The 16,896-nt window shown below is 26.1% G+C and overlaps 2 protein-coding genes across 6 annotated transcripts in view; one reads left to right on the top strand and one right to left on the bottom strand.

Moving 5' to 3' along the window:
- Window positions 1–16,896, top strand: part of LOC105679617 (monocarboxylate transporter 11-like) — a 95,431-nt gene that overhangs the window by 69,590 nt on the left and 8,945 nt on the right. The window lies entirely within an intron of this gene.
- Window positions 130–15,624, bottom strand: LOC105679607 (thyrotropin-releasing hormone-degrading ectoenzyme-like). Of its 4 annotated transcripts, XR_010890226.1 has the most exons (14): window positions 14,308–15,624; window positions 13,001–13,488; window positions 12,485–12,925; window positions 11,590–11,746; window positions 11,316–11,433; window positions 10,925–11,006; window positions 10,286–10,671; window positions 9,329–9,603; window positions 8,987–9,177; window positions 8,532–8,846; window positions 8,378–8,447; window positions 7,158–8,156; window positions 5,242–5,726; window positions 5,025–5,166 (listed from the first exon to the last, which is right to left on the bottom strand). XR_010890226.1 is itself a non-coding variant. In XM_067355102.1 (12 exons), exons 2-12 carry the CDS (start codon window positions 5,724–5,726, stop codon window positions 240–242), a joined length of 2,670 nt encoding a protein of 889 aa, XP_067211203.1. In that variant the 5' UTR covers window positions 7,158–7,951; the 3' UTR covers window positions 130–239. The 4 variants fall into 4 exon arrangements, 3 of the variants coding, with proteins under 3 accessions (XP_067211203.1, XP_067211204.1, XP_067211201.1); XM_067355102.1 differs by lacking the exons at window positions 8,378–8,447; window positions 8,532–8,846; window positions 8,987–9,177; ... (6 more) ...; window positions 13,001–13,488; window positions 14,308–15,624 and adding exons at window positions 130–386; window positions 608–677; window positions 762–1,076; ... (4 more) ...; window positions 3,549–3,666; window positions 3,823–3,982 and having other exon boundaries at window positions 4,726–5,166; window positions 7,158–7,951; XM_067355103.1 differs by lacking the exons at window positions 7,158–8,156; window positions 8,378–8,447; window positions 8,532–8,846; ... (7 more) ...; window positions 13,001–13,488; window positions 14,308–15,624 and adding exons at window positions 130–386; window positions 608–677; window positions 762–1,076; ... (5 more) ...; window positions 3,823–3,982; window positions 6,852–7,058 and having other exon boundaries at window positions 4,726–5,166.

Consider the following 16,896-nt stretch of genomic DNA (forward strand, 5'->3'; position numbering starts at 1 on the left):
CATACCAAAAACTTACACTTAGATATAATAAATAAATAAAATAATTATATTTATATGTAAAAATATAAATTAATGATAAATATTAGATTAATGAAATATTAAAAACAAGTGAATCAAAAATGGAACAACTTAAAATCGAGAAGTAATATTTAATACAATAATAAAAACAGTATTACAAAAATATTTCATATATAAAGCAGCAAGTAAAACAATTGTCTTTCATGGATTCAATTGTTTGCTTAGTTCTTTCTTTCTATATAGGTAGGTATATCGATGCGCTCGTAGTATGTGACTCGTTTTTCACATTCCAATTTTCGTTTCTTTATTTTTTGTTTAACTGCATCAATTAGTCGCTTTTCACTGAGACCTTTTGCAAATTCAGTTATCTAAAACAGATTATTTGAAGATATAAAAAACAATATAAACAAATATAAATTTTTCTTCTACTATATACAATATATACAATTTCAGACGTTATAATTTGCTGTATTAAGTGCATTGAGATATGTTCTGATATATCGCGTATGTCACAATTTTAACATAAATAAGCTCAACATAAAAAGGCGAAGTAATGAGAATGTTATATACATATACCAGGAAAATATACCTTTTCGAATTGTTCTACAGAATGTTCGTGCGTAATAATAACGATTAATATGGCAATGTGATCAATTTGCCTAGAAAAGTAAAGTAATATATTTAACAAACATAACAAATATTCATAAATACTAAAATATATTAATAAATGAAAATGTAATCACTTGTTTATACTGAATTCGAACAATCTTATATTGTCGAATATATACTTGAGCACATCATCATTTCTTGCATGTTTTGCAACAATTAGAAGAACGTTTTTAGCACTTGTTTTACTGTTTTTTACATTATAATGAACTCTCTCATTTATTATTATATCCAAATAAATTCGATAAGTATCAGGATTTGTAAAGCATGTTAAGTAGTCTAAAAATGCATCATCGGATGTTCTCTCCCATTTAATCAACACTTTGTCCCAAGTAAGGGGGTTTGCTGTCATTAAACCTTTACAGTATATCCATTCCCTCCATTTCGAAAGTCTGCATTACCAGAGAAAAAGAAATATTCTATACAAATACTTAACTACAATATTTTGTAATATTAAAATAATTTATCCGGCATAGGGCAATAATGCCACCAAATTTGTTCATATTAATCTCGTGGTTGTAAAACATCTTACTTGTTTTGTTCAGAAGTTTGAAGATCTTCTTTTAATTTCGAAGTGGCTATTTTTCTGCATTCTGGCTCACCGAGAACACATGCCCACTTTACCGCTTCTTCTCTTAAACATTTAGTAAAATCATTTTCGTCAAATTTGTCATCGTATCCTATATTTTGCAGAAGTTTATTGAACATTTCTTTAATTACCTCCTAAAAAATTGTTAAATAATAAAAAATTTATTATTATTTGTGAAAAAGATATAAGTATATTTACACATATATTTATTTAACGCCTTTTATACAGTGTTTTAATACTACACATTATTCTTTTTTTGTAGAAAAATACTCTTATTTTAATTTACCTTTATAAGGGCATTATGTTGAATTTCCCAGACACATGTCATGTATTCAACAGCTTTAATCATAGGATACCATGCTACATAGTCCGTATCTTTTAATAGAAAGCTTGTAATATCCCAAAACAAGTTGATACTGAGTTGCTTTTGCGTCAAAAAGTAAAACGCATCATCGATGATTAGGGCTCGATTCAGAACAGGAATCGTGTTATAATTTTCATTGTACAAATACCAGGCAAGTCTTTTCCAGTTTTCCAAATCATAATTAACGCGATAGTACCCTATAGCACAAAAATATTTTTGTTATTAGAGCATCTTCATCAAATTTATTAAGAAATGCTTGTAAATATCATTATTTTCTTTTATATATATTACTCTCAATTTATTGTACTAAGTTATTATACTAAGTCACCCAAGCGCGTGCCATTTTTTTCCGTTGTATAATAATTGGCACTTTTACTTTCTTTAAAATACTACTACTTTTTGTATAATAACAAAGATACAAGTTGTCACAATATGTTAAACGCAATCATCTCGATGACAACTGATCAGTAATAAACAAAATCGTTAATTCTAACGTCGCAATCGACCTCTTAATAACGCGAAAAAGAATTCTCAAAAATACATAGCCTGCCTCTTTTAAGGTAGAAATGAACTCTTGCCGAACATTAAGTATGTGCTCTTCACTGCCATTAAAACGATCAGTAGAAAGAAAAAGTTTCAAGCTTCCAAACGCTTTTTCTTAAATTAAAACACAATGGTTTTCGCGGAGTTACAATGATTTGAAGATTGGTTTCTTTAGCAATTTTTCTTGATCACTTAATTGTTGCGAGTAGTGTATGTATTTGAATTGTATTGTACATATATTAATATATTAAATAAATAACATATTTCTAATGATTGAACATGGAATAATGAAGAATCAATTATAGAAAATAAAGTCAGCAGAATAATAAAAATACTGTTTAATATTTACCTTGTTGTAAATTGAGAATGATCCAATCATTAATGTCAATCTTGTGCGATATATAATGGTACGGTGTTAGTGTAGATAGCCAAAAGTAATGTGTCTCGATGTTCATGAGTGATTTCGTCGTATATACCACGTATAATTCATATTGTTTCATATTAGGAAATTGTATATGTTTAGAATTAATATATGTGATTGATACTAAGTTAGTAGAATAATTTCGTGTCACGTACAGTACAGGATAATGTCCTTGCATTGACCAAATATCGATTACATCTTCTATATTAAAGTTACGTATATTACTTGTTGTACCTAGAATACTTTCCACAGCGTTCCAAAATGATACAATAGTAGATAAATTCTCAGTATCTGTCGCGTTTGTCTGATTATGCCTGAAAAATAACATTGCAAAAATTTTTCTTATTATTTATAAAATTACATCATTTACTATAAATAATAATTCCTCAATATGTTGTTTAAAATTCTTTACATAAAGAGTAACTAAAAGTAGCCGATAAGTTTAAAACGGTTAGTTCCTAGTTTTGAACAGTAGATGTTGAAGCATGTCATTTGCTTTACTGTTCAAATTTTTTATTTCATTATTATTATCACCATTTAAAGATATAAAAAGATATTACTCACTGTATGTTTTTATACATGTTGAGACTAGTCCAAAACTTCATATCAGATATTATATGATATAACATGCGCCATATAATAGATGCTGTAACGATTCAAATTGTAAAATATTTGTTGAATAGTATAATGTATTTTTTTTACTTTTAATATAGTATTAATTACTATTGACATAATAGTAATTAGTATTTTAAAATAGTCTTAATTTTTATTTTTAATATACTTATAATATGTTTTATATATAAATAAGTTGTATTTTAATCGATTTACAGTTAAGTTTTCTTATACTTTGTTACAAATTTTGTAAATTTACATAGAATTATCAATATTTCAAAATTACATTGTCTTTGATTCTAAATAATATTTTAGTTATATTTGCTTAAACTTACATGTGATATAATAACGGGATGATTTAAATGGCAGAGAATCTGTAGGAAGATCATCGAAACGTAAAGATTCCTGTTGTACTTGGATGTAAAATAAGTCCATCATGGAATATAACCGAGTCTGTAAAGCGTGACATGATCGAGTAAATATATTTCGAGAGAAGTTTTTTAAATTTTGGCAACACGTATTTAGCGCTGTTGACAGCTGCTATTAACGTTTAGTCGATTATATTAAAGTATAAAGTAATGTACTCTAATAGTGAAAGTATAAAAAAACCTGATTCAAAATAAGTGCTGCAAGAAACGTAATAAATCCTTCTTTGGACCACAGAAACATATCATCATACCAATAAGAAATCGTTTTACGTGCTATTAAGTTTGCCACTTCCATTTTGCGAACGGGATGTAATGTATAATTATAAATAATATCTTCTTCCCTGCAAATTGTTTTGAAGTCTTTCTAGTATTAGAAATATACCTAAATTTTTTTTATATAATAATGCAATTTAATAAATTTCTATATTGTCGTTGTAATAGATATAAATTATTACGAAGACACAAATAACATTTAATTATATTTATTTAAATATTTAAAGATAAACCAGTAATAAAGTTAAATCTGAATGTGACAAGAAAAGAATGTTATATTTATACAACTTGGATTTTTATATATTTTTGGTGAACAATATATATCATATTGTAAATGATATAACATGGCACAAACTATTTATTTACTCATTTGTATAGAATTTATTGAAGATAAAAGGGGGAAAAATATTTTAAACACTTTTGCGTCAGTAATATTACATGCAAAAATGTGTATAACATTCAAAATAATAAAAATTTTGATAATTTTTTATCAATATTATTCGTGAATAAAATAAGCTTATGTATTACTTGTACGTAAAACTTGTACATAAATAGCAGTTATTTTTCATGCTTTCAATAATTAAATCTGAATTAAAATCTAATTTGACATAAAAAATAATTATTTTAGTTTTTTGTTTACCATAAAATAAAGATAAGATTATTTTATTAGAACGTGGTGTAAGTGACGTGATGTTTTAGTTGTTTTTTAATAACCACACTAACATTAAAATGCATTTTTTTTATTTTTATAATATTATAGAAAAATATATTTATTTAATTTGGTTTCAATTTTTGTTTTATTAAGGAGTACCTTAATAGAATGAATCCCCGCGTCTTTTCGTTACTATGTTGAAAGTCCTCAATTACAAAGTAATCTATTTTTGGTATTATTGCTCTACTTTTTAGTTGCAAATAGTATATGACATCTTGGACAATGTTTTCTGCGAATCGCACCTGGTCGATCATTTCTTTTCTATACCAAAATTTGACATTTTTAATAGAAGCGAAGAAATTAGTGAATGTGGATTTCACAATTGTTAAATGTTTAGCGGACATTAAAGGTGATTTGTCAAAGTAAGTCCACAGAGTGTTATCCAAGTTTTCAACTTGTATTCGTATCGGCATACTCGATAAAAACTTATAGTCTTTATGATGCTTGATAGAAATGTTAAAGGTTGTTTTAAATATTGCCTCGTTCCAACATGGAAATAATTCAACTGCTTTTATTACTTTAATGCTTTTCTTGTTTAACCTATTTTATTTTAAGTTTATGAGTAATATAAAAGTTTAATCATAATTTTACTAATAATTTATTATTTGAACTTACATTTTGTTCTTTTCATTGTCTGCGTCCTTTTCGTCATCGAATATCATACCGCTATATATGAATTTTAAGATATACGTATCAGGATATAAAACATCCCCTGATAACTGGATAAAATCAAGATGAATATACTTTTTTTTAAATTCATTGATAAATGAAAACATTTGGATGCTGAACATCTCATTATAATCGTCGTCAAACAGATCAATTTGCTCTATGGAGATAGTGTTTGTGTTTATAGTTATATTTTCCGTTGGGCGATTAATCTGGATGGTGATATTGCACTCTCCAAGAAAGACATTTCTGTATACGTCATATTCTATTTTGACACCATAATGCAGTGGTTTAAAATTGCCATTCAAAACATTGTAATTAAGTTCAGTGTCATTTTTCGTAAATTTTGCAGTAGGTAGTATAATTATCATGATAAATATTAATCTGTTTAATAAGATATGTGAAAATGCCATACTAATTCCCACTTGAAGCATCTGCAAGAAGAATTTCTTGATTAGAAAAAACACATACATTTGCGACTGTAGAGAATAATTGTTTTATGTTTGGCGCCAGTGTCTGTAGAGTGCGTGCGCTACTGTTGCGTGACTAATGAAAATGCGCTTCTTCTGTTCAGTTAAGACTGTAATCGACAAGAATTTTTCCGCGCGCGTATTGTCTTTTCACAACAAACTTTATATTAACTACAGAGAATTGATATTGTGTTTCAAGAACCTCTGGCTATAGTACAAAAAGTAATATATAACAGCGACACATGCTATTTAACTTTTATATAAGAAGAATAAATATTATACAGGGTGATTCAAAATAACTTGATGTCCTTGCAATGCCATATTCTTGAGTGAATTCTGAGACGATTTTCCTTTTTACAAAATTTTGTTCGAAGCTTAGTTTTTGAGTTATAATTGAAAATAATTTGTTACTTACGAGTCCGATACAACGGACAGGCAGGGATAGTGCAATGCGTCATGAGACGATAGTAAACACTTGACAGTCTCATTATACGTTGCGCATCCCTGCCTGCCCGTTGTACCAAACTCGTAAGTCGCTACTTATTTTCAATTATAATTCGAAAATTAAGCTTTGGACAAAATTTTGTAATAGGAAAAATCGTCTCAGAATTCGCTCAAGAATATGGCATTGCACGAACATCAGGTTATTTTAAATCACTCTGTATAACAACTATTATAGGTAATCGTACTAAAGCGGTGTAAGATTTTCATGAAAAACAGTTAAAAAAAAGAAGGAATTATTTGTGACAATAAAAAAAAAAAAAAATTTTAAATACGAGAGGTTATCTAGAATCTTATGTGAGCGAGCAGCATAATTTGTTCAAAATTTTTTGTTAAATATAAAACTAAAAATATTAAATATGTATAAAATTTATATATTACTCAAAATGCAACTCAGTTAGGACATGTGCGTTTCATATACGTTTCCTAAACATGTCCAATGTATACATGTACGTTGAGAAAACGTATATGAAACGAACGTGTGTTATTTGGCAATAAGTAAGAGAAACTAAATTTTATTTTTACAGAAAATTACGTTCTTACATTGCTACAGATAATTAAATAAAATTTCACTTCAACTATACGTACCCTAGTTTTCAAAAAATACAATCGATATTTTCAATAAATTTTGCAAATATTATAATAATTATAATAATTTTAAACGTGTGATATAAATGTTATTGAAAAATTTTACATTCAAACAGACGATAGATAATTGTTACGTTTATCTCAGCTCACGTACCATAAAATGAAAAAGGAAAAATTGAAAAGAATCGTTAAATATGTTCATCAGCTCTGAAGAATATGTTTTAAAGAATATAAAGCTGTATCTGTTATGTTTTAGTAATTTGTTATATGTTTTTAATGAGAAATATTTTACTTATGGTAACTCACTTCTATAGATTACAATGATGTGTTTATTATAATTACAGTACTTTGTAACAATTAACAATTTGTAACAATAGTACAGTTAACACCGTCTGGATTTGCAAATGCAGAAATATCTAAATTGAATTGCTATCTTACTGTTTCGAGAAATCACCGAACACTAAGTGGAATATTGGCAGCTAACATAATATATAGATTATATGATGTAAATAGTTCCTAAGAGGTTACGCGGTAACATATGCTACTAAACAATGGAGACGTTATTGACCGTTGATATCTAATCGAATAAAATCGCGCATAGAATATAGAAAGTAAATTTGTAAGTTGTTTTTAACTATTGTTACAGGAAATGTGTGGAAAATTATACTTTTAATGCACATATCAGTTTTATGTTTACTATATTAAAATAGAAATTGAATATTTTTTCGGATATAATCAATTTGTATTAAATTATAAATTTATTGATATATATTCTTATACATTGTTACGAATAAAAGAAGAGAGTTACTCATCAAAAAATGAATTATTAAGCTTTATTATAAAAGATATTATACTGTTAAAATAATAAAATACTATAAAATTTTTATGTCAAAGAAGAGCCAAATGGAAGAGTAACAAACATACCAAAAACTTACACTTGGATATAATAAATAAATAAAATAATTATATTTATATATAAAAATATAAATTAATGTTAAATATTAGATTAATGAAATATTAAAAACAAGTGAATCAAAAATGGAACAATTTAAAATTGAGAAGTAATATTTAATACAATAATAAAAACAGTATTACAAAAATATTTCATATATAAAGGAGCGAGTAAAACAATTGTCTTTCATGGATTCAATTGTTTGCTTAATTCTTTCTTTCTATATAGGAAGGTACCTCGATGCGCTCGTAGTATGTGACTCGTTTTTCACATTCCAATTTTCGTTTCTTTATTTTTTGTTTAACTGCATCAATTAGTCGCTTTTCACTAAGACCTTCCGCAAATTCAGTTATCTAAAACAGATTATTTGAAGATATAATAGACAATATAAATAAATATTAATTTTTCTCCTACTATATACAATATATACAGTTTCAGAAGTTATAATTTGCTGTATTAAGTGCATTGAGATATGTTCTGATATATCGCGTATGTCAAAATTTTAACATAAATAAGCTCAACATAAAAAGGCCAATTAATGAGAATGTTACATGCATATACCAGGAAAATATACCTTTTCGAATTGTTCTACAGAATGTTCGTGCGTAATAATAACGATTAATATGGCAATGTGATCAATTTGCCTAGAAAAGTAAAGTAATATATTTAACAAATATAACAAATATTCATAAATACTAAAAAATATTAATAAATGAAAATGTAATCACTTGTTTATACTGAATTCGAACAATCTTATATTGTCGAATATATACTTGAGCACAGCATCATTTCTTGCATGTTTTGCAACAATAAGAAGAACGTTATTAGCACTTGTTTTACTGTTTTTTACATTATAATGAACTCTCTCATTCATTATTATATCCAAATAAATTCGATAAGTATCAGGATTTGTAAAGCATGTTAAGTAGTCTAAAAATGCATCATCGGATGTTCTCTCCCATTTAATCAACACTTTGTCCCAAGTAAGGGGGTTTGCTGTCATTAAACCTTTACAGTATATCCATTCCCTCCATTTCGAAAGTCTGCATTACCAGAGAAAAAGAAATATTCTATACAAATACTTAACTACAATATTTTGTAATATTAAAATAATTTATCCGGCATAGGGCAATAATGCCATCAAATTTATTCATATTAATCTCGTGGTTGTAAAACATCTTACTTGTTTTGTTCAGAAGTTTGAAGATCTTCTTTTAATTTCGAAGTGGCTATTTTTCTGCATTCTGGCTCACCGAGAACACATGCCCACTTTACCGCTTCTTCTCTTAAACATTTAGTAAAATCACTTTCGTCAAATTTGTCATCGTATCCTATATTTTGCAGAAGTTTATTGAACATTTCTTTAATTACCTCCTAAAAAATTGTTAAATAATAAAAAATTTATTATTATTTTTGAAAAAGATGATATAAGTATATTTACACATATATTTATTTAATTTCTTTTATACAGTGTTTTAATACTACACATTATTCTTTTTTAAAAATTACTCTTATTATAATTTACTTTTATAAGGGCATTATGTTGAACTTCCCAGACACATGTCATGTATTCAACAGCTTTAATCATAGGATACCATGCTACATAGTCCGTATCTTTTAATAGAAAGCTTGTAATATCCCAAAACAAGTTGATATTGAGTTGCTTTTGCGTCAAAAAGTAAAACGCGTCATCGATGATTTGGGCTCGATTCAGAACAGGAATCGTGTTATAATTTTCATTGTACAAATACCAGGCAAGTCTTTTCCAGTTTTCCAAATCATAATTAATGCGATAGTACCCTATAGTACAAAAATATTTTTGTTATTAGAGCATCTTCATCAAATTTATTAAGAATTGCTTGTAAATATCATTATTTTTTTTTATATATATTACTTTCATTTTATTGTAAAAACTAAGTCACCCAAGCGTGTGCCATTTTTTTCCGTTGTATAATAATTTGCACTTTTACTTTCTTTAAAATACTACTATTTTTTGTATAATAACAAAGATACAAGCTGTCACAGTATGTTAAACGCAATCATCTCGATGATAACCGATCAGTAATAAACAAAATCGTCAACTCCAACGTCGCAATCGACCTTTTAATAACGCGAAAAAGAATTTTCAAAAATACATAACCTGCCTCATTTAAGGTAGAAAGAAACTCTTGCCGAACATTAAGTATGTGCTCTTCACTGCCAATGAAACGATTAGTAAAAAGAAGAAGTTTCAAGCTTTTAAACACTTTTTCTTAAATTAAAACACGATGGTTTTCGCGAAGTTACAATGATTTGAAGATTGGTTTTTTAGCAATTTTTTTTGATTACTTAATTGTTGCAAGTAGTGTATATAATTGAGTTGTACATATATTAATATATATTAAATAAATGACATATATCTAGTGATTAAACATGGAATAATGAAGAATCAATTATAGAAAATAAAGTCAGCAGAATAATAAAAATATCGTTTAATATTTACCAGTTTGTTGTAAATTGAGAATGATCCAATCATTAATGTGAATATTGCGCGATATATAATGGTATGGTGTTAGTGTAGATAGCCAAAAATGATGTGTCTCGATGTTCATAAGTGATTTCGTCGTATATACCACGTATAATTCATATTGTTTCATATTAGGAAATAGTATATGTTTAGAATTAATATATGTGATTGATACTAAGTTAGTAGAATAATTTCGTGTCACGTACAGTACAGGATAATGTCCTTGCATTGACCAAATATCGATTACATCTTTATTAAAGTTACGTATATTACTTGTTGAACCTAGAACACTTTCCACAGCGTTCCAAAATGATACGATAGTAGATAAATTCTTTGTATCTGTCGCGTTTGTCTGATTATACCTGAAAAATTAACATTGCAAAAATCTTTCTTATCACTTATCAAATTACATCATTTACTATAAATAATAATTCCTCAATATGTTGTTTAAAATTCTTTACATAAAGAGTAACTAAAAGTAGCCGATAAATCTAAAACGGTTAGTTTCTATTTTTGAACAGTAGATTTTGAAGCAAGTCATTTGTTTTACTGTTCACATTTTGTATTTTATCATTATTATCATTATTTAAAAATATAAAAAGAGATATTACTCACTGTATGTTTTTATACATGTTGAGACTAGTCCAAAACTTCATGTCAGATATTATATGATATAACATGCGCCATATAATAGATGCTGTAATGATTCAAATTGTAAAATATTTGTTAAATAGTTTAATGTATTTTTTTTTTTTTTTTGACTTTTAATATAGTATTAATTACTATTGACATAATAGTAATTAGTATTTTAAAATAGTATTAATTTTTATTCTAAATATACTTATAATAAGTATTGTATATAAATAAGTTGTATTTTAATCGATTTACAGTTAAGTTTTCTTATACTTTGTTACAAATTTTGCAAATTTACATGGAATTATCAATATTTTTAAATTATATTTTCTTTAATTGTAATAATTTTTTAGTTATATTTGCTTAAATTTACATTTGATATAATGAAGAGATGTTCTAGATGGCAGAGAATCTGTAGGAAGAGTATCGAAACGTAAAGATTCCTGTTGTTCTTGGACGTAAAATAAGTCCATCATGGAATATGACTGAGTCTGTAAAGCGTGACATGATCGAGTAAATATATTTCAAAAGAAGTTTTGTAATTTTGGCGACACGTATTTAGCGCTGTTGACAGCTGCTATTAACGTTTGGTCGTTTATATTAAAGTATAAAGTTGTAATATACTAATAGTGAAAATATAAAAAAACCTTCAGAATATGTGCTGCAAGAAACGTAATAAATCCTTCTTTTGACCACAAAGGCACGTCATCATACCAATAAGATATCGTTTCACGTGCCATTAAGTTTGCCACTTCCATTTTGCGAACGGAATGTAATGTATAATTATAAATAATATCTTCTTCCCTGCAAATTGTTTTGAAGTCTTTCAAGTATTAGAAATATAACTAAATTTTTTTTATATACATATGCAATTTAATAAATTTCTATATTGTCGTTGTAATAGATATAAGTTATTACGAAGACACAAATAACATTTAATTATATTTATTTAAATGTTTAAAGATAAACCAGTAATAAAGTTAAATCTGAATGTAACAAGAAAAGAATGTTATATTTATACAACTTGGATTTTTATATATTTTTGGTGAACAATATATATCATATTGTAAATGATATAACATGGCAATAACTATTTACTTACTCATTTGCATAGAATTTATTTAAGATAAAAAGGAGAAGAATATTTTGGACATTTTTGCGTCAGTAATATTACATGCAAAAATGTGTATAACATTCAAAATAATAAAAATTTTGATATTTTTTTATCAATATTATTCGTGAAAAAAATAAATTTATGTCTTACTTGTACGTAAAACTTGTACATAAATAGCAGTTATTTTTCATGCTTTCAATAATAAAATCTGAATTAAAATCTAATTTGACATAAAAAATAATTATTTTAATTTTTTGTTTAAAATAAAGATAAGAATATTTTATCAGAACGTGATGCAAGTGACGTGATGTTTGAGTTGTTTTTTAATAGCCACACTAACATTAAAATGCATTTTTTCTATTTTTATAATATTATAGAAAAATATATTTATTTAATTTGATTTTAATTTTTGTTTTATTAAAAAGTACCTTAATAGAATGAATCCTCGCGTCTTTTCGTTACTATGTTGAAAGTTTTCAATTACAAAGTAATCTATTTTTGGTATTATTGCTTTACTTTTTAGTTTCAAATAGTATATAACTACTCGGACAATGTTTTCTGCGAATCGCATCTGGTCGATCATTTCTTTTCTATACCAAAATTTGACATTTCTAATATAAGCGAAGTAATTAGTGAATGTGGATTTCACAATTGTTAAATGTTTAGCAGACATTAAAGGTGATGTGTCAAAGTGAGTCCACAGAGTGTTATCCAAGTTTTCAACTTGTATTCGTATCGGCATACTCGATAAAAACTTATAGTCTTTATGATGCTTGATAGAAATGTTAAAGGTTGTTTTAAATATTGCCTTGTTCCAACATGGAAATAATTCAACTGCTTTTATTACTTTAATGCCTTTCTTGTTTAACCTATTTTATTTTAAATGTATGATTAATATAAAAATTTAATCACAATTTTACTAAAAATTTATTATTTGAACTTACATTTTATCCTTTTCTTTGTCTGCGTCTTTTTCGTCATCTAATATCATACCGCTATATATGAATTTTAAGATATATGTATCAGGATATAAAACATCCCCTGATAACTGGATAAAATCAAGATAAATGTACATTTCTTTAAATTCATTGATTCCAAATGAAAACATTTGGATGCTGAACATCTCATTATCATTGTCGTCAAACAGATTAATTTGCTTTATGGAGATAGTGTTTGTGTTTATAGTTATATTTTCCGTTGGGCGATTAATCTGGATGGTGATATTGCACTCTCCAAGAAAGACATTTCTGTATACGTCATATTCTATTTTGACACCATAATGCAGTGGTTTAAAATTGCCATTCAAAACATTGTAATTAAGTTCAGTGTCATTTTTCGTAAATTTTGCTGTAGGTAGTAAAATTATTATGATAATTATTAATCTGTTTAATATGATATGTGAAAATGCCATACTAATTCCCACTTGAAGCATCTGCGAGAAGAATTTCTTGATTAGACAAAACACATATATTTGCGACACATGTTATTTAATTTTTATATAAGAAGAATAAATATAATATAACAACTATTGTAGTTAATCGTACTAAAGCGGTGTAAGATTTTTATGAAAAATTAAAAGAAAGTTAGAAGAAAGAAAGAATTATTTGTGATAGTGAAAAAAGAAACGAAGTTCTAAATACGAGAGGTTATCTAGAATCTTATGTGAGCGAGCAACATAATTTGTTCAAAATTTTTTGTTAAATATAAAACTAAAAATATTAAATATGTATAAAATTTATACATATATTACTCAAAATGCAACTCAGTGAGCACATGTTTGTTTCATATACGTTTTCTAAATATATCCAATATATTCACGTACGTTGAGGAAATGTTTATGAAACGAACATGTGCTATTTGGCAATAAGTAAAAGAAACCAATTTTTATTTCTACTAAAAATTACGTTCTTACAATATTACAGATAATTGAATAACTTTTTATTGCAATATGTTAATTTGGTCTCAAGAAACACAATTGATCTTTTCAATAAATTTCACAAATATCAAAATAATTAATTTTAAACGTGTGATATAAATGTTATTAAAAAATTTTACATTTAAACAGACGATAGATAATTTTTGCGTTTATCTCAGTTCACGTAGTATAAATCGAGAAAGATAAAATTTAAAAGAATATTTGAACGTTTTTCAGCATTGAAGAATATGTTTTTAAGAACATAAATTTGTATTTGTTGTGCTTTAGAAATTATTTATATGTTTTTAATGAGAATATTTTTTTTTGACAACTCACCTATATAGATTAAAATTATGTACCTGTTGAAATTACAGTATTTTGTAACAATTAACAATTTGTAACAATAATACAGTTAACATCGTCTTTGAATGCCAGAGGAATATAAATTTAATTGCTATCTTACTGTTTCGAGAAATCACCGAATACTAAGATGAATATTGGCAGCTAACATAATAAATTCATTATGTGATGTAAATAGTTTCTAAGAGGTCACACGGTAACATATGCTACTAAACAATGGAAATATTATTGACCGTTGATATCCAATTGGATAAAATTGTGCATCGAATATCGAAAGTAATCTGTACGTTGTTTTTAATTATTGTTACAGGAAATGTGTGGAAAATTATACTTTTAAAACATATATTATTTTTAGAATTATGTTTACTATATCAAAATAGAAATTAAATATTTTTTCGGATGTAGTCAATTTGTATTAAATTATAAATTTATTGATATAAATGTTTATACATTGCTACAAGTAAAAGGAGCGGTTTCCTCATCGAAAAATGAATTCTTAAGCTTTACTATAAAAGATATTATACCGTTAAAATAATAAAATACTAGAAAATTTTTATGTGTGTAAAAAAAGAGTTAAATAGAGGAATAACAAACATATCAAAAACTTACGTTACTCGAGATAATAAATAAATAAAATAAATTAATAAATAAATAAATTTAAATATATTTAAATAAATTTTTATGTATAAATATAAATTAATGTTAAATATTGGATAAATAAAATATCAAAAATAATTGGAACAAATATGGAATAATTTAAAATTGAAAATAATGTTTAATACAACAACAAAATATACATACTTAATTATTATATAATGTTAATATTAAATCAAAATACGAATTTCTGATATAGTTTTTTATCATTCATTGTAAAATGTATTTTTTTCTTTTTCTTGGTTATCTTTTTTTGTATGTTGTTAATTATTTATTATAACATAATATGTTTGTATTAATATCTGGAAAATACGGGAGACTTATTAAAGTAGAACATCCGCCAGTATTTTTAAATAATTAAAGCGAGAACTAATTCCGTAATTATATGGATTGAGAATCTGTTTATTTTTTCTAGCAGATTAATCAAGATTAAATGTTGATGCCTTTCTGTTCTAAATTTCTCTCCTGAGATCGTTTATCCTCGACTTTATGATATTTTAGTTGTTTCATATTCTGTTATTTTATACACGCTTACATAATTTTTTAAAATAGTTCTTTTATTTAATTTTACTAAATATTGAAATAAACAAAATTGGCACAGAAGTTAGATTATATTGTAAAAATATGAAATATCAAACATTTACAGTATATTAACTTGACAAATTTAATGCCATGTTGAATTCTACTAAAAATGGGAAATATTAAATAAACGTTTCCTTTTAATTAAATATAACATTGTTGAACAAAATTATGTTTGTATTAGATTGATGCAAAGAATTTATCGTATTTTTCAAGTAAAATTAAAGGCAGATTTACAAGATTTTAAACTAATTTTTGTTAATTAAAATAATCTTCATTAACTTTAATACACATTTTTTGTACGAGAACAAATTTTTTTAATACTCCCAATTAAAAAAATTCCGAGCTTGCAATAAAAATCAGTAACTCTGATTAAAGTCGACTTTTACGAAAAAAAATCCGTAAATCTTTTGACGAGAAACGATTAACTTAATACATACTTGAATAATTACTTGGATAACGAAATAATTTAGAAACATCGCGTGACATGAATCACTGTTAAGCAAACATCATTTTATTGCACAACTTTCATTACAAGTCTCAGAAATTGTACGGATAATAATGCATAATATTTGAGTTTTAAACATCTGAAGTCGTTAAAGTTAATCCTACGCTGATTCCTTGTTATCTTCTCAAACTTATTACACAATTTTTTATTTTTGAAATTAATTTTTCGATAAGATTATCCCTTTTCTATTCGATATTATAATGATATAATAACGAATTAGGCACTTGTAGTTAATTATGCTGTAAATTAATTATCACGAATGTCGTTATGCTGCGCTAAATATATTTAATAAACATACAAAAAACTTATTATTACTGTAATTTTTAAAATATTACATAATTTCTGTTGTGTTCTACATAAATATAATAAAAAAATAAATATTGAAATAAGCAAATAAATATTTTCCCAATATTTAGAGGTAAATTGCGAATAAGAGGATGAATCTAATGCAGAAACGTTTCACAAAGTGCGGGAAATTTTCTTGCAAAATGCAACTGCAGTAGTTTTACTCGCAATATACATACAGGGTGTCCGGTAACTCACGGACCATCCGCTCGTAAGCGGATAAAACACATTAAACAGAACAGAAAAGTTCTTTACCATTTTGCAATTGTCGCAATAATTATTTAAGTATCAATTTACATCCTACGGTCTAGTCGCGCGCTTATTCGGCAATCTTTTTTAATTAATACTTACATAATTATTGCGAGAATTGCAAAATGGTAAAGAACTTTTCTATTTTGTTTAATGTGCTCTATCGGCTCACGAGCGTTGGTCCGTGAGTTACCGGACACCCTATATATAGAATGTAAGTACTGGACGTA

The sequence above is a fragment of the Linepithema humile genome, chromosome 5 (assembly GCF_040581485.1).
Source record: "Linepithema humile isolate Giens D197 chromosome 5, Lhum_UNIL_v1.0, whole genome shotgun sequence".
NCBI classification, from domain to species: Eukaryota; Metazoa; Arthropoda; class Insecta; order Hymenoptera; family Formicidae; genus Linepithema; species Linepithema humile.